The sequence below is a fragment of the Pelodiscus sinensis genome, chromosome 4, assembly GCF_052426305.1.
Source record: "Pelodiscus sinensis isolate ZL-2025 chromosome 4, ASM5242630v1, whole genome shotgun sequence".
NCBI lineage: Eukaryota > Metazoa > Chordata > Testudines > Trionychidae > Pelodiscus > Pelodiscus sinensis.
Genome location: NC_143055.1, coordinates 114006840 through 114024979, shown reverse-complemented (window position 1 = coordinate 114024979; position 18140 = coordinate 114006840). Strand labels below are relative to the sequence as shown.

At 48.3% G+C, this 18140-nt stretch overlaps 1 protein-coding gene across 5 annotated transcripts in view; it reads right to left on the bottom strand.

Moving 5' to 3' along the window:
• The window catches only part of EIF4E (eukaryotic translation initiation factor 4E), a 52273-nt gene extending 41985 nt beyond the window's left edge, over positions 1-10288 (bottom strand). The window contains exons 1-2 of one of the 5 annotated variants that reach the window (XM_025188231.2): positions 10266-10288; positions 9734-9806 (exon numbers count right to left, since the gene is read on the bottom strand). In XM_025188231.2, coding sequence (XP_025044016.1) covers positions 9734-9806; positions 10266-10273 — 81 coding nt within the window. In that variant the 5' untranslated portion in view covers positions 10274-10288. Of the gene's footprint in view, positions 1-4843; positions 4892-6294; positions 6449-6759; positions 7121-9733; positions 9807-10265 lie in introns of those variants that run through there. The other 4 variants (XM_014577057.4, XM_006130137.5, XM_075929648.1 and 1 more) reach the window with 4 other exon arrangements.
• Positions 10289-18140: the final 7852 nt, after the last annotated feature.

Genomic DNA, 18140 nt, shown 5'->3' with positions numbered 1-18140 from the left:
GGTCCAGCAAAATCCTTCATCCAGGACCAGCCAGGTACCAAGGATGTCAGACAAGGGAGGTCCAACCTGTACTAAATTGTGTGTATAAGAAAATAGCTGTCCTAAGTATACATTTTCTTAATCCATAGATATTTGAAAACAGTTAGTAGTAACAACAGGATTATGAGTCATTACCTCAGGGTTGGGCAATAATTTCTGGCTGCCCCGGAAGGGGTGGGGTCAGGATGCTTCTGGGCTTCCCCATCCCCATGATTGGTCTGGGGGTGGGGGACCCCTTTTACCCCCCTCCCACTAGGCCTCCATGCCCCTGGAAGGGCAGGAAGAGGCTTTGCACTCTCCCCCACCACCAGGCCAATCAGGGTTTGGGGGCGGGGGAGCGTGTGACATCTCCTCCCGCCCCGCGAGCAGCACATGGTGCTTCAAAGCTTGGCCAACTCCCGAACTGGCCTGGGAACAGGTGAACGGCAGGGCCTCCGCAGGCTGAATCAACCCACAGAGGCCCTTTGGCCCACCCCTGTATTACCTGAAGCCCAAGTTACATGTTACACGAGATTACGTAGCAAGGATGAACATTAAGGATACGTCTAGACTACAGGGTTTTGTCGACAGAAGTTTTGTCGACAGATACTGTCGACAAAACTTCTGTCGACAAAGAGCGTCTACACTACATCCAATTCTGTCAACAAAGCAAGCCGCTTTGTCCACATAACAGTGTGGACACAAAGGACAGTGTACATGCAATAATGCCTTCTATCGACAGAACTCTGTCAACAAAAGGTGTTATTCCTCGTAGAATGAGGTTTACATATGTCAACAAAACTGCTGAGTTTTGTCGATGTTATGTCGACATAACTCAAAGGCAGTGTGGACGCAGGTATAGTTTTGTCGACAAAAGTCCACTTTTGTCGACAAAACCCTGTAGTCTAGAAACACCTTAACAGAAAAAGAAGTATACTAAGGGGTTTATAGGAAGATTAACAGATTTCCCTAAGGAAGTTTTAAGAAAAAACACAAAACTATTTGTGGTATCCATCCAGCAACAAATTTAACAGCTTTTAGGTTTTGTTTTGTTTTTTATAAGGGAATTTTGTCTATGAAAGCAAGCAGCACCATTTCCAATACTTAACTTTAAAACAATGTTAAATACTCTGTGACTTGTATCTTTTACCCCTATGAAGTTTGCAATTTAATACCTTTGTGGATGTTTCTAGTTGCACAAAGTGGTTGCCCTATGATACCAAACTTCCTGCTTATCCATGTGATGTGCTATGCCTTTAAAACTCCAACATGGAATCTGCATATGGGGATAAGGCAAGTTTCTTCAATAGTCAATAAGTAAGAGGGTTCCAAAGTGATCTTGACTACTAGTGCCAACATCTCCATTGGTGTTTGTTTCCTGAAAGTCTCTTGAGTTGGTGGACCAGGAATACAGAGGGCTCACTTTCGATATTACCTGTACAAGTCACTGCCATCATAACGGCATTTCACATTGTGAACTTCTGATGAGTTTCCAAATGGATGTAAATCCAATAATGTTTAAATTATTAACGATGGCAATTAAAGAATCAGAGAGTGTAATATTCTAACCAATCCCAATAATTTCATCAAGTATTAATCTCTTCTCTGAAGCACTAATTTAAAATTACCAAGAACAGTTACAACATGAAACTCAGTAACAAAGCTAGGTTCTTGAAACAGGAATTTTCAAATTAATTCTAATAATAAAAATATATCAAATCTCAAAATTAAAGCCAACCATCTGAGCAAACATGATCACCAGAAAATTTAGGATCTCCAAGGAATAAAGTATTATAGTTAAGGCACAGGATAGTCTTTGTCACCTAGTTCATTCACTCCACATCTAAGCAGCATAATTATCTCTAATTCATATAAGCCAGAAAAATAAAATTCTATCATGAGCAGAGATGCAAGCGACATCGGATGGATGACACACTAGTCGACTAGTTGCTTCCTCCCGATCAGAAAGACGCAGCAAGGGGGCTGGGGAGAGTAGGGAGTGCTGGGGGTAGCCATCTTAAAAGCCAGTTTCCCCCAGCTCCGTGGGAGGGGGCTAGGGAGCAGTTGCGGCGTTCCACCTTTGAAATGAACAAGAGTCCCCACTGGGTCTCTTGTACATTTCAAAGCAGAAGCATGGCATGGAGCCCAGGGCCAGTGAGGAGCTCAGAGTCCCCTGCTGGCTCCAAGCTCCATGCAGCACTTTGGTCTTTGAAAGGTAGCAAGAGCCCACCCAGCTGTTGCTACATTTCAAAGTGGAAGTGCCCTTATCGAAAATACATTGACTATTTGATTAGTTAATTTATTTTAACATCCTTAATCCTGAGATGGAAATATTTAAATAAAACTGATAAACGAAAGTAGATACTAAAGTTTCACCACATAAAAATGAAGTCAACACACTGTTTATTAACTAATATCTCAGTACAGTAGTATTAAAGTTAAAAACAAGCTCCATGTTTTATAATTAAAAAACAAACAGTTTCCGGGTTGCATTTTTAAACCTACATATAAAAGTGACCTATAAGGTGCCAAGCCAAATTTGTCTTCGATATGTAATTTCCACAATGCATACAATTTCTGCAAACTACATTATGAACACAATTATATACAAGTTGGGCTCTAACAAACAGTGATTAAATAGTGTGACAAAGTACATTTTAATCATTACATCATGTCCATGTAATAAACAATTTGTTCAAATGTTAAGCATTTAAAAAAAATCTACCTTCTTTGCCTTTATATAATTTTGCACTATACAGTCTATATAAAATCTAAGTTTGCAGCCATTTGAAAGCCCCTTAGAATCAGGACTATTCAATGGCTTCTAAATTCTGTAAGACCTAAAGAACTTTATCAAGTGTGCAGAGATCATATAGAACCTCAAGTTCTTACAAGCATCTCCAAAGGTAGGAACACAAACTTAAAAATAAATAGATCCTTACAAAAGCTGACTTACAGCATGCAATGAGCTAACTTAAAAAAAGGCAGAAACTTTCATCTGTTCATATACGTTCATTAATCCGAAAATAAATTACAAGCACAGCACTCTAAGTAAATATACTCATTTTCCTTACAAAATGTAACTTGCATGGATGCATGCAGCTTTAAAATTAAAGTTAGCAAAAAAAGCATTTTAAGTAGGGATGTTAGATAGCATGTAATTGAATAGCTGTGTAACTGCGTCAAAATTTAGCGGTTACACCACTATCTGATAGTCCCTGGTGACAAGGCCAGCAGCCAGTGCACTCCCAGCCGCACTACCTGGGAGCCCCTTGCTACCGCACACTGCTGCTTCTCTACCAGGTGCAGCAGCATGGGGTGGCAGCAGCCCCTGTCCGCGGAAGGTAGGACGCAGTAAGGGCGGCGGGGAGGAAGGGAGGGAAAGAGGGCAGGCAGGTCTGTGGGGCTGGCACACATGGGGAGCTAACTTAAAAGCATATTGGTTCCACCCTGCCATCCTCACTCTCTGTGCTGCTGCCTCTATCAGAGCCAGCAGCGTGACAGCAAAGGGGACAGGGACAACTGGCTCTCTACAGGCACCAGTTCCCACCTCCCACCCCTTGCTGCCTCTAATACAGTCATGTAGTCGACATGATTAACAGATAAGACCAGGTCTATTGATTAATCATGTAGTAGTCCACATGTTGACGTCCCGAATTTTAGGCATTGTATTAAGCTCTGAAATTACTTTCAGAGAAATAGGTAAAAAAACAAAGTATTTGTTTTAGCTATTAGAGCTGGCTGAAAATTTTCAAACAAGAGGCCTAAATTAAAGTTGCATGAAAAAAAAAAAATCTTGCTTTTTAACTCATTGTTTCCCCTTTTTCTTCCCTTTTCAATAGCAAATATGGAAAGGATGGGGGAGAAATCTCTACTGAAAATTCAGTTCCTGGAAGTGTGAAAATTTATAAATAAAATGTTTTGGGAATCTGTGGGGTTTTTGTTTCAATACTAATCTTTCAGATGTTTATTCAAAGAATTATTACTTGCATTTGTGACATGTTTTCACTGAATAAACTTTAACGTTTTGCTTTGCATTTCAAAAGCTTTCAGCCTCAAAAAAGGTCTGCAAAGAATGTTTTTTAAAACAAATTCCAGAAAGTAAGGTGGTACCATCAGCTCCGTAAAACGTTCATGTTACACAGAGAAAAGGAGATGCAGGAACAACAGAAAAAGGATTTATGTGCATGTAGTTCCAGATTTTGAAATCCCAGTGCAGAAGTGCCTTCTACTGCTCTACCTGTACCTACCTGTAAAACAAAGTGTTTTAGCTCTGTAGAACTAGTTTCTAGCTCTGTAGAATCGGCCAAATATCACCTAGAAAGACAAGGCGGATGAAGGAATATCTTATGGGCCAACATCTGTTGATGAAAGACAAGCTTCCAAGCTGACAACTCTTTAGGTTTGTGGCTGGGTGAGTTCAAAAGCTTGTCTCTCCCCAACAGACCTTGGTCCTATAGAAGATATTACTCCATTCACATTGATTCTAATGACCTTGTACCAATATGGCTACAACACGTACATACAAATTACACTAGTAGTTTTATACATTTTATGTATTATGTACTGAAATATGCTGGTCAGGGTAGCAAACAGGATAAATGGGAGGACAGGCAGGGGATGGATGATGGCGCATGGAATATTTAATCTTAAATTACCTTCAAGTTCAGTTGTAAACTTTGATAGCTATTAGGATCTTTCAGCAAAGCATGCTTTTAGTGTCAGTTCAGTCACTACCGGACAGCTGCCCACATCACTGCAACTAGTGATCTTGGTGACTGCCTTCACAAAAATTCAATGAACATGGAGATACTGATTCTCTCACCATAGAAATGTGGTTCCTCCCAAACTCAAGTCATCATGAGGAAACTGTCTGGATGACAAGGGGAAACTTATGTTGTTGCTGCTTAGACTGTTCGCAAGCTGTGAAAAAGTCAATGACCTCTTTCTAGGGTGATTAGACTCATCTTTTGCATATGAACAAAAATTCACTCTTTTGCTTATATTTAAAGTAATTAGCTGTTATCTTAACTAGAAACGGACAGCATTTATTTCACCATAAAAGAGTATGATAGCTTCAATGAATATGCAGTTGTGTTTCTGTATGAAAATCAGTTAAGTATATTTGCAATTAGGTCAAATTAGACAGTAAACTGATTCCTTGTACATTTTCTGAAACATGTATTTGATTTTTAAGAAGTGATGGGTAAATTTAGCAACTTCAAAATTATATTTTCAATACTTCGAGAATAAATCACAACTTGCAAAAAAAAAATTTTACCTCCTTCCCCACCTTCTTTTCCAGACCCAAATACCCAATCTTGCAGATACCCATCCCCTAAGATAAATCAGTATATATACCAAAGATGACATCACATGAACCATGGAGAACAGTTTAAGATGGCGAATAAAAAAAGAAAAAAGGGCAGGTTGAAAGAAATAATGCTCCATAGAGTTACGTTAAATTCAAAACAGGAACATCAAAAGTACTTAATAACTATGTGCAAAGCCACATGATGTTGCAAGGGGAGGCATGAGTTCACCCCAGTGATGTGGCATCAGCGTGGTAAATTAAATGTAGTTGCCTACTGCCTGGATTAGACAGGGAACAAGCCCGGTTAAGTTTGGATGCTTCAAATGCGAAAGGGAACAGTGATCACCCTACAGGAGTAACTTCAAGGCGGCAGATGGCTCAGCACTCTTTCCCTACCAGGAATTTGAATGTAGGCTGCCATGCTGTCAGTCCAGGGCTTTAGTAAAGCTCAATTCCCAGGTTTCAAGGCACTTTGGTAAACAGAGAAATCGATGGAGTGAGAGAGGAGGGAACACGTAAGGCCCTCACCTCAGCGGGCAGGCACTATGTTTCCTACCTCGCCGCATCAGGGTGGTAAGCGATATGGGTGGGCATCCCACCAGGTAGAAACCCCCACCCCAGGGGTCAGTCCGGGCACGCTACTGCACTCGGGGCAGTCACAGTCATGGTGGGTCATCTTCCCGCGCCGCGGCCTCTGCCTGCGCCACTCGGGTCCGCGGGGCCCCACCCAGCCCCCTACGCGAGCGCGAGAGGGTCGCCACGGTCACCCGCAAGGGGCGCGCTCAAAGCGTCCGGCCCACGCGCATCGCAGACCCCGCCGGGCGGCAGCGAGATCGGCTCCCCTCGGGGCGCGGCGGTGGCCAAGCGCGTGCGCTGCGGGAGGGTCTCTCTCTCGGCTTCTCCTGTCAGGCGCGGCGGAAGCGCACGTGCGAGACGCACCCGGCCTCTCCCGTAGCACGCACCGTGCAACTGACGCAATGGGAGCCGCAGCCGCCCGGTGTCCGGCCCCGCACCGAGCCGGGCCGCGTGCGCCCCCTCTTCATCACGTGCCGACTTCCCCCTCTTCACTCCCATCTCACGCACGCGCCGCCCCTCGCGCTCGCCCCCTCCCCCTCCCTTTCTAGGCCTAGCGCCGGGCGGGCCCCAGGCGGTGACGGCACAATCTCCACCACGCGCCTAACTCACGGGCAAGGAATCCACCCTCCCCCCCTCCTCAGGCCGGCACGTCCCCCTCCCCCTCCACGCGCGTGCGCTTCTCACACAGCTTCGCCGACCACTCTCACCCCCTGCCCCGCCGCAAGTGGGGATCGCCCCTCTCCAGACCCGCCACTTAGGGAGCGCTCCCGCCTTCCCCGCCGCCTTCTCCACTGCCCGGGCTCAGGGCAGTAGAGATCTGGGCGTACGGGCAGAGGGAATGAAACACTCACCGGTTCCACAGTCGCCATCTTAGATCGATCTGATCGCACACAAGCGCAGCGGGGAGGGGAGAGGGCGGATAAAAAATCAGATTCAAACCCGATTGGTTGCCAGTGGGTCACGTGAGGCCCACGGCCGTTTGAAGGGAGCTCGGCGCCTGCGCAGGGCGGGGAAAGGAGGGGGAGCGGCGCCTTCTGGGAACTGTAGTCGCGGGGCGGGGGGGGGGATGAGAGCGAAGGAGGCCGGTGCCCCTCCCCCTCCCTGCCTCCCGCCCACAGGAGAGAGACAGTCACGTGGCGGAGGGGGAGGCAGACAGGGGCGTGCCAGGCTGTGTCTGAAGGGAAGGGACCCCCTAGCGGCCAGACGCGGTCACTGCAGGAGCGTGCGCGTCACCTCTGCATCCCTGTTAGGTACGGCCTGGCCTGACGTTGCCCCTCCCGGGGGGGGGGGGGGGGGCGGCCGGGGGTGTCTGCACTCACAATGCATGATGCAGTCCTGCCCCCCTGCACCAGGGCACCCTCAGTCCAGAGGAGACTGAGACGCCCTCCTCAATGGGAAGATAATCACAATCTACATTACATCTTATTTAGAAAATACCGGACAGTTCTAGTTTCTCATGTAGATTTTCTCAATTTGTTTCCGGAACAGAAAGCTCAAATACTGGACTGTCTGGGTCAAAACTGAACACCTGGCAACCCTAATGCCAGATTAGGCTGGTCGGTATTAAAAAAAAATTAACAACAAATAGTCTAGTAGCACTTTAAAGACTAACAGAACATGTAGATGGTATCATGAGCTTTCCTGGGCACAACCCACTTCTTCAGACTGTGCCCATGAAAGCTCATGATACCATCTACATGTTTTGTTAGTCTTTTAAGTGCAACTAAACTGTTTTTTAAGTTTTTCCTGTTACAGACTAACTCGGCTACCCCTCTGTGTTAGAAAATTAAGTTGGCTTACTTGTTTCGCTCTGAGGTGTGAAAAATCTCTGGGAAGTGGATTATCTATGCTGGTGGCAACCTTTCCACTTGGGAGGGTTGTGTCTGCACTCAAGCTCTACAGTGCTGCTGCTGTAGCATTTTAAGTGTAGACATATGCTTAGAAAGACAAAGTGGCGAGGCAATATCTCTTACTGCAGAAACTCCTGCTCATACAAGAGACAAGCTTTTGAGCCAGACAGAGCTCTTATTCAGGTCTGGCGAGGGTACTACCAGCATCACAGCAAAATGTAAGTGCAACAGATTGTTTAGCATAAGTAGTTAGCAGAGATAGTAAGGGACCATTCCTACACCTATCTCTCTTTATAAACAGAAGTTGGTTCAATAAAAGATATTACCTTACCCACCATGTCTCTCTATAGGGATGTAAAAATTCATTTAAAAAGATAACCCCGTTACTGCTAAAATCCTAGCGGTTACACAGTTACATGCTGCAGGTTACAAAACCTCCCGGGAGCAGAGCTGGCAGACAGCATCTCTACAGTTGCAGAGTATTTGGGTCATAACTTCCTCTGTCATTGTACCAACGTATACAGTTGTAATTATTTTTCCTTTTTCCTAAAAAACAGGTACTTCCAATCTCTTCTTGATGACAAAGAAAGCTTCCCACTTCCTCAGCACCAGCTTAAGAATTGATACTCTTAATTTATTATTAACAGCAAGAAAATCAAATGCAACTGCCTTGCTCAAAATAAGGAAATAAAAACTAAAAACTGCAGCTTTATAAATGTCACTTGATTGTTTTGAGAAGAAAACTCTTAATCAGCAAGTTACATGAAATAAATAAAATGCTTATTATTCATGGAAACCAGAAAAAACAAGCCCACTTTTGACATCTATCATGCACTTGAGACTGGCCATGAACAAATCACTTCAGTAAGAACAAGATTTTTCAGTCGAGTATTGGACAAATAAGAATTTTATTATGAAGATTTTTTATTCACCAGGAAGTTTTCAGATATTAGTCAATTATTTATGAAGAAATATGGCAACAAGTTACATGGCAGCCTAAAAAGTGCATGACGTTTAGATTAAATATACAATGGCCTCAGATCACCAGAAACATCCTTCTTTGTACTACTACACTCATATGCTATTCTGTGTCTAGAATACTATACACAATTCTGAGTACCAGTAAGATGTTGACAAATTGGAGGCAATATAGGAGTTAAAGCGTAGAAGCACTGACTTTTTATGGAAACATTTAAAAACAAGTAAATCTGTATATGCTGGCGTGATGACAAAGGAAGTTGTGACAAATGTTATAGAAGGTTCATACAGATCCAGATGAATTATGCTACCAGTATATAACTCCTATATTATTTTTATCAGTTCTCAGGCCTAAGATTTGTCTCTCTGATCCATACATAATGGGGACAGTAGCATGTTTTGAGGGAAGTGACATTAAGTGTCCACTCTCTCAGGCTGGTTTATATAAAATATAATCCCTGATTTATGTAAATCAGTGCTGTCTTCTGGGCATAGACATGTAGTTTGGACTGTTTGTCTATTTCAATTTTGTTTAAGTTGATTTCTTATTGTTTTGAAAATGTTTTAGTTAACTTGATGCTCAAACCTTACATAGTCAAGAATTATATTCAGCAGGTCCAAGGTGAGGGGAAAATTAGAAACATGTTTCTCCTTAAATCTAACATAAAAGCAACAGGGGGAAGCTGAGTTAGTCTGTACAAGATAAACTTAAAAAACAACAAATTGTCTGGTAGCACTTTGAAGACTAACAAAACATTGACATGTTTTGTTACTCTTTCAAGTGCTACCAGACTATATGTTGTTTTTCAAGTTTATACAAGCAACAGTCTAGGAGTGTACAAGAAAGACAGAGAATTGTAAACTGAAGTTGGACTAACAATAAAACACGGGGAAATATTTTTATTTACAGGAAAACTACTTTACTCCAAAAGCAGCTTTCATAAATATAAAATTATCATTGGTCTTTATGTGTTCCTATTGTTACAAGAAGTCTTACCAACAGTCTCTTTCTGATATTCACTGTGCCCAGGAGACAATCTCTACAGCATTCCACTGGTAACTCTTTTAGCCTGCGAGGAAGAAAAGAAATGTGGTTATGACTCTATCCCTGAATAAAGTTGTTCAGGATGTTCTTACTTCCTTTTTTTCTGCCTTTATTTCAGTGAGAGAGGGTAACCAAATACCTTTCAGTTTTACATTTAGCTCTGGATTCCCAACACACCCATTAACCTGTCACGCCGGCTAGATCTACACTACACCTTTTTCTGATTTTTGGTTTACACTGGGCCAAATTTTGGAAAATCCCCCTCTTTCAGAAGATCCCTTCTTCCTCGTACAACGAGGAAGTCAGGGCTTCTGAAAGAGCACGTTTGCTCTTCCACAGAAAAAAGCAGAAGAGCAAATGCATTCCCTGGATGCGGTGGAGTTTTTCCAGAGTTTCTCCAGTATCCTGGAAAACCCCCGCAGTCTAGACATACCCTCAGACTTTTAGTTGTAAACTCCTAACTAGCAAGTGAGTAAATACATACCTGTCCATTGTAGTTTTCACCTTCAGTATAACTTTCGAAGCATTATGATTCCAAACAAAAGTTCTTTAGAATGTACAGATAGCACCTGGGTTGCCTTGGAGATGTCATGTTTTCATCTTACCAAGTTCTAATGGATCTGGCAGAGTACTTTTATATCACAGGAAACACCTATAAACACCAATGAATAATGGAGTTCTTTAGTGTGGTCCCAACAGTATAATAATTAGTAATGAGATAAAATCCAGCAAAGGAAAATTTAGGCCAAATATGAGATTTTAAAAAATTCTTAACAATGAAGTCTATTGGGTATTGAAATAATCTATTAAAGGAAGTGCTGAAAACCCTATCTAAAGTTATAGTAAAGCAAAACACTTGATTGCACTTTTGGAACAATCCAAAAACTGCTAGTTGATGGACTAATTGGTTTAATAGATGTTTTTCTCCTATAATTTCTGTGATTCTATGAACAGTCATTGACAGTGGAAAACAAAACAATTTTTTAAATCAAAATCATGATCACCTAAGCAATGCCATGCTCTAAATGTGATCCATAATCACATTTTGCATGACTCATTTTATTTGATCAACAGTTTAATAAATTAAAGTGAAAGTCTTGAAGTCCTGGGCTGGGAATAACAGAGAGCTGGAGCCCAATCATAATACTGTTGGTACAACACACAAAAAGCACACCAATCTACTCACAATAAATGTAGCCATTCCTTAAAGGGTCATATGATACCCTCTCACCCTTGTAAAAAAATTCAGCTGAGATTCTCAGCTGCACCCAATAAGCCCTAGACACATGAGGAGAAGGGAGCGCACAGCATCCATTTGTAGCTTCCTGATCCTGGGGCTGATTCTGCACCACAGGGCTGCTATAAACTATTCCAACTGCCAATGGCCCCACAAAGGCCACTCTTGTAGTTCAAGTTTGCTAAAGGGCGCAAGTTCTTGGCTATGCCCCCTTTCCATTGGTCATGTCCCTTTGTCTTGGCCAAATCATCTATACCTGGAGCTGAGAAAGCAGTGGTGCAGAGTTGATTATGTTGGTTCAATATCCCTGTTTACAAAGTTGAAGGTGCATGTCTTCACTGGACACATGAGTTGGATGTAGTGTGTCCTCACTAAGGTAAAACAAAAGACAGGACTATGCAACACTTTAAAGACTAACAAGATGGTTTATTAGGTGATGAGCTTTCGTGGGCCAGATCCACTCCCTTAGATAAATTTGTGGAAGAAAATTGGCATGACCATATATACCAAAGTGATACAATCAAAAAAAGTGAACACATATAAAATCGACGAATCAGATTTTAGAACAGAGGCAGGGTGAGGGGGAAGGTTAGTGTCTGTAAGGTAATGATATTAGGGGTGATAATTGGGGAAGCTATCTTTGTAATGGGTGAGATAATTAGCATCTTTGTTAAGGTATATATATATATATGGTGTATATGGTCATGCCAATTTTCTTCCACAAATTGATCTGAGGAAGTGGGTCTGGCCCACGAAAGCTCATCACCTAATAAACCATCTTGTTAGTCTTTAAAGTGCTGCATAATCCTGTCTTTTGTTTCAGCTAGACCAGACTAACACGGCTGCATCTCTATCACTCAATAAAGTAGCTACAGGCAATCCCCGGGTTACGTACACGATAGAGACTGTAGGTTTGTTCTTAAGTTGAATTTGTATGTAAGTCGGAACTGGTACATATTGTAGGGGAAACTCTAGCCAAACATTTCTCCAGAGCTCAATTTTATTCTCTCCCACCTCACTTCCCTCAGTCATTTATTCTCAAGCTGAGGTGTCTGCTGAGAAAAGCCGCTCCGCGTCTCCCTGGTCTGCTGGGGGGAAGCAGCTAGTGCGGGGTTGCCTCACCCCGTTTGTAAGTAGGGATCTGATGTAAGTCGGATCCATGTAACCTGGGGACTGCCTGTACCTTTGACTTTGACAAAGATGCTCCGAGGGTATCCATTGCACAATTCCTGCTGCTTCTTTGCATCCCAGTACCTGATGGGACAAAAACATTGCAGCAGGTGGCTCTGCGTACATGTCATCAGCCTCTTATAAAGCACTTATCACACACACACCCCTGCTTGAAAGCAATGGCAAACAATTTTTTGCACCCTTATTTCCCTGGTTATCCATGCAGATGCCATAGTATGGCAAGACTGGACCCTGGTCAGCCTCAGACTGCTGTGGCAAGCATTGCAAACTCCCTGCACATTATACTGTGGTTTGTCCAGTGCCTAACCAGGAGCCACCAGAGTGAGGAAGAATGTGGGGAGGCCACGAAAACAGATATTCATGAAACCATTGAGTGGAGCATATGCTGGTGGCAGTCAATCCTGTTGACACAGTAGAACGCCAATTCTGGCCCTATTTGACAAGCACAGATTGGCGGAACCACATAGGGTATGTCTACACTACCCCCCTAGTTCGAACTAGGGGGGTAATGTAGTCATTCGGAGTTGCAAATGAAGCCCGGGATTTGAATTTCCCGGGCTTCATTTGCATGATGCCGGCCGGCGCCATTTTTAAATGCCGGCTAGTTCGGACCCCGTGCCGTGCAGCTACACACAGCACGGACTAGCTAGTTCGGATTAGGCTTCCTATTCCGAACTAGCTGTACGCCTCGTGGAACGCCGTGTGCCCCTTACGGCTACCATCAGGCACCCCCCCGTGGGTTGGCACCCTGGGCAGCTGCCCAGCTCGCCCATGCCTCCGTCCGGCCCTGGCTGTCAGTCCCATGCAACAAAAACCCCACGCTGCGTGCTCCCCATCACCCACCCTGCCCCGTATCTGGCAGGGGTGGTCCTCTCCTACAGTCCTCTCCTCTGGTGCGTCGGCGGGCCGGTGAGGTGAGGTAGTGGGACTCAGGCCCGCCCCCACTCCAAGCCCCGACCCAGGGTCCTAAGGACTGGGGACTGCGCCCCAGCTCCAGTTGGTGAGGGGAAGAATCCGCCCCGAAACACACCAACCTCTCGGGATTAATACCCTGCCCTGGGTCACTTCCTACCTCCGCCACTGAGCCACTGTGGCAGTTTTGTCCAGTGGCCCCCAGAGGGGTGGCTCTTGCAGCCTCCGCAAGTCCTCCTATTGGGCATCTCCCTCTGTCACTCTCCTTTCCTCTGGGCTCCATGCCTCCGTGCACCTCGGCCCTCCTTGGCCCTCTGTACTTCGGCTCTCCTCCCCTAGCTTCTGGCGGCGGCGCTCCTTTTAGGCGTCCTGCTGCTGCGACGTCCGGTGCACCAGGGGCAGGGCCTGCGTCCGCTCCTCCCAACGCTCTCCCTCCCTGGCTGTCCGCTACCTCCGGCCGTGCTGGAGCTGCCCTGAACCTCAAGCATGCGCTGCCTCTGGCAGCGCTGGCCCGCCAGCCCCGCGGCTTCCCTGCTCTCGTCGGGGCTATGCAAGCTCGGGCGCTCCCTGCCCGTCCGCACCCCTAGTACCTCCTTTGAGCACAGCGGAGCAAGCTGCACAGGGCCAGAGCCAGCGAAGGGCCACCACTTCTTCCCAGCATGCCGGGGATGGCACCGCAATTGTGCGGGGCATGGCAGCCACCCTGTCACAGGGATGATGACTTGTGGCTGCAGAACTTTCGCATGCATAAGGCCACTTTCATTGAACTTTGCCAATTGCTTTCCCCCACACTGAAACTCAGCAATATCAGAAAGATACCCACTCAGGGAAGTGAGTGGCAATAGCCTTCTGGAAGCTTGCAATGCCAGACTGCTAGTGGTCATCTGGGAATCAATTCAGAGTGGGTAAATCTACCATAGAGGCTACTGTGATGTAAGTAGTCAGTGCAATCAATACCTTCATGCTAGGATGAATAGTGACCCTGGGAAATGTGCAGGACATTGTGGACAGCTTTGCTGCAGTGGGGTTCTGTAACTGTGGTGGGACGATAGATGGAACTCACATCTCTATCTTGGCACCAGATCACCTTGCCAAAGAGTACATAAACCACTAGACATACTTCTCAATGGTGTTGAAAACACTGGTGGATCACAAGGGCCATTTCACTTATATCAACATGGGATGATAGGAAAAAGTGCATGACATGCGCATCTTTAGGAATTTTGGTCTCTTCAGAAAGCTGCAAGTTGAAACTTTCTTCCCACACTGGAAAATTACCATTAAAGACATTGAAATGCCAATAGCTATCCTTGGAGACCCAGCCACCCCTTGCTCCTATGGCTCATGAAATTGTACATAGGCAGCCTGGACATCAGTAAAGAACAGTTCAACTAAAGGCTGAGCAAGTGCCGAATCGTGGTGGAATGTGCTTTGGGCAGTTTAAAGGACACTTTCACAGTTTATTGACTAGGTTAGCGCTTAGTGAAAGCAACATTCCCATTGTTATGGCCTTTTATTGTGTGCTTCATAATATCTGTGAAAGTAAGGGGGGAAAGTTTCTGGCAGATATGGGGTTGAGGCAGATCATCTAGCCGCTAATTCTGAGCAGCCAGATACCAAGGCAATAAGGAGAGCATATCAAGGAGCACCGAAAATCAGAGAAGCTTTAAAAACTAGTTTCATGAATGACCAGACAGTGACGTGACAGTCATGTATGTTCTTAACCAGGTGCCCCCTGCATTACACATATTGGCCTGAAAATCCCCCCTCACACACACACACACATGCAGTTGACCTAAGTGTGAGGCAAAGATCCTGTTGTTCAGAAATCTTGAATTTTTATTTAGGAAACTCAGGGTATGTCTACACTACAAAGTTAGTTGGAACTAACGGACGTTAGTTCGAACTAACTTTCATAGGCGCTATACTAGCGCTCCGTCAGTTCGAACTTAATTCGAACTAACGGAGCACTTAGTTCGAACGAGGTAAACTTCATTTTACGAGGATTAAGCCTAGTTCGAACTAGCTAGTTTGAATTTAGGGCTGTGTAGACCCTTAATTCGAACTGGTGGGAGGCTAATGCTTCCCAGGTTTCCCTGGTGGCCACTCTGGCCAACACCAGGGAAACTCTATTGCCCCCCTCCCGGCCCCGGAGCCCTTAAAGGGCCACGGGCTGGCTACACAGTTTGTGCCAGTTGCAAGGCTGCAAGCACCCGTGCCAGCAGACCCTGCACCTGCCATACCATGAGCCAGCCACCCGAGGACACCCAACCCTCCACTGCTCCCCAGGACCAGCCTGGCGGCTCCCAGGAGCCTGCCCGGGGGCGCAAAAGGCGGGCGCCCGCTTGGTCAAGTGCGGAGATCGTGGACCTCATCGAGGTTTGGGGGAAAGCCTCCAATGTCCACAATCTCCGCACTAGCCACAGGAACGCGGCCGTCTACAGCCGCATGGCTGCCAGCCTGGCCGCCAGGGGCCACCAGCGCAGCCGGGACCAGGTGCGCTTCAAGGTCAAAGACCTGCGGCAGTCCTACTCCCGGGCCTGCCAGCCAGGGGCCGACCCGGAGGCCTGCCCCCACTTCCACGCCCTGGACCGCCTCCTGGGGGCTCATGCCATCCCTGCCCCCCAGGACGTGATAGACCCCGGAGCAGAGGGACCGCTCCAGGAGACGGAGGAGGAGGAGGAGGGCTCTGAGAGCCAGGAGCCTGCCGCCAGCCTGCCCGGGACCCGGGACCCCCGAGGCACCCCACAGAGCCGCTCGCCTGTGTCGTCCGAGGCTGGGGAGGCATCCACATATGAGTACCATCGTGTTCCCCTTATGTGTACGGAGGGCTGGGGCGAGAGGGAGCCCTGGGACCGTGTGCCTGGGCCTTGCCCACCAAGGAGCAGCAGCTGGGGATCCTGCAGGGGCCCTGGCCTTGCAGAGGGGAGCTGGGTTTCACACACCTGGGCCCCTGGGGTAATCAACCGCTGGTCTTGTTGCACCACAGCTGCAGCACCTGGGCCTGCAGGGCGCACCACCCCACCTGCAGCAGCTGCCCGTGCCCGGGCAAGCAGGAGAGCCAGGAATGAGGAGGAGTACCAAAGGCGGCACCTCCGGTTCATGGATCACCAGCTCCGCACCCAGGACCACTGGGTCCAGGAGGACCTGAGGCTGCGCCGGAGGAGTCTGGAGGCCCTGGAGGAGCAGGGCTGTGTCCTGCGAGGCTACCTCCAGAGCCTGCTCGACCGCTTCCCATTTCCTCCTCCTGCTGCTCCCTCTGCTCCCCCTGCTCCCCCTGCTCCTCCTGCTCCCCCTGCTCCTCCTCCTGCTCCTGCTCCTGCTTCCGCTCCTGCTTCCTCCACACCCCTGTCCCTCCTGCCCCCTCCTCCATAACCATTTCCCACCGACGCCCCCGTACCTGCAGTGTGGCGAGACGGGAGAGGCAGCCGGACTCCCACCCCTGAGCTTTCCTTTCCCTTCCTCCCTTCCCTCCCCTTCCAGCTCCCTCGTCCCAGGTTTCCGCCTCCCGTCTCCCACCCTCCCTCCCCCCACCCCAGTTATGTGAAATAAACATACTTTTTTGTTTGAAAAACAGGTGTCTTTATTTTACAGTAGGTAGGGAGGGGAAGGGGAAGGGGGGTAGGGTGGAAGAAGGCCCCAGTGGAGCATTCAGGGAGAGGTCAGTCCTCCTCCTCCACCAGGAAGCTCTCCCGCAGGGCTTCCCAGATCCGGACGGCCCCCCGCTGGGCTTCCCGGATGGCGGCGGTGCGGGGCTGACCGTAGTGTCCAGCCATGCGGTCAGCTTCAACCATCCAGGCTGGCAGGAAAGCCTCCCCCTTTCGCTCACACAAATTGTGGAGCACACAACATGCTGCCACCACAGGAGGGATGTTGTGCTCGGCCAGGTCCAGATGGGTGAGGAGGCATCGAAAGCGGGCTTTCAGTCGCCCGAAGGCCCCCTCCACCACGATGCGGGCCCTGGTCAGCCTGGCATTGAAGGCCTGGCGGGAGGGATTGAGGTGCCCCATGTAGGGCTTCATCAGCCACGGCTGCAGTGGGTAGGCGGCATCCCCCACCAGGCACACGGGCACGTCCACGTCCCCAACTCTGATGTGGCGGTCGGGGAAGAAGGTCCCGGCCTGCAGCCGCTGGCACACGGAGGAGTTGCGGTACACCTGGGCGTCGTGTGCTTTGCCGGTCCAGCCCACATTAATGTCCGTGAACTGGCCCCGGTGGTCACACACGGCCTGCAGGATCATGGAGAAGTACCCCTTGCGGTTGACGTACCGGGACACCTGGTGTTCCGCAGCACGGATGGGGATGTGCGTCCCGTCGATGGCCCCCCGCAGTTGGGGAAGCCGAGGGCGCCGAAGCCCCGGATGACAGCGTCCGGGTCGGCGAGGCGGACCACCCTGCGGAGCAGCACCCGGTTGATGGCCTTGACTACCTGCGGAGAGAGACACAGCAAAGCGCCAATCAGTGGGCGCCCAGGTGGCTGGGAGCATTCGTGCCCTGGCAGTGCCCCGCGCCCCACTCCCGGTAGCAACCCCCCTGGCGGCGTGTAGTACGGCCGGGACGGACCGACCCCTCCGGTGCGGGGAGATTTCGCCTCCTCCCGCCCCCCCCTTTGTCCCTGGGGCAGCCCATCCCCTCCTCGCAGTCCCCCTCCCCCCCGGCTCGGTGGCCGACGAGTGCCATACCTGCATGAGCACTGCTCCAACGGTGGATCTCCCCATGCCGAACTGGTTCCCGACGGATCGGAAGCTGTCCGGCGTGGAGAGCTTCCAGAGGGCGATGGCCACCCGCTTCTGGAGGGGGATGGCGGGCCTCATGCGAGTGTCCCTTCTGCGCAGGGTAGGGGCGAGCCACTCGCAGAGCACCAGGAAGGTGTCCCTCCTCATCCTGAAGTTCTGGGTCCACTGTCGGTCCTCCCAGCGCTCCAGGACGATGCGGTCCCACCAGTCGGTGCTGGTGTCCAGACGCCAGACGCGGCGGGGCACGCCGGTGCCGGGGCGCCGCCGCGGCTCCTCCATGGCC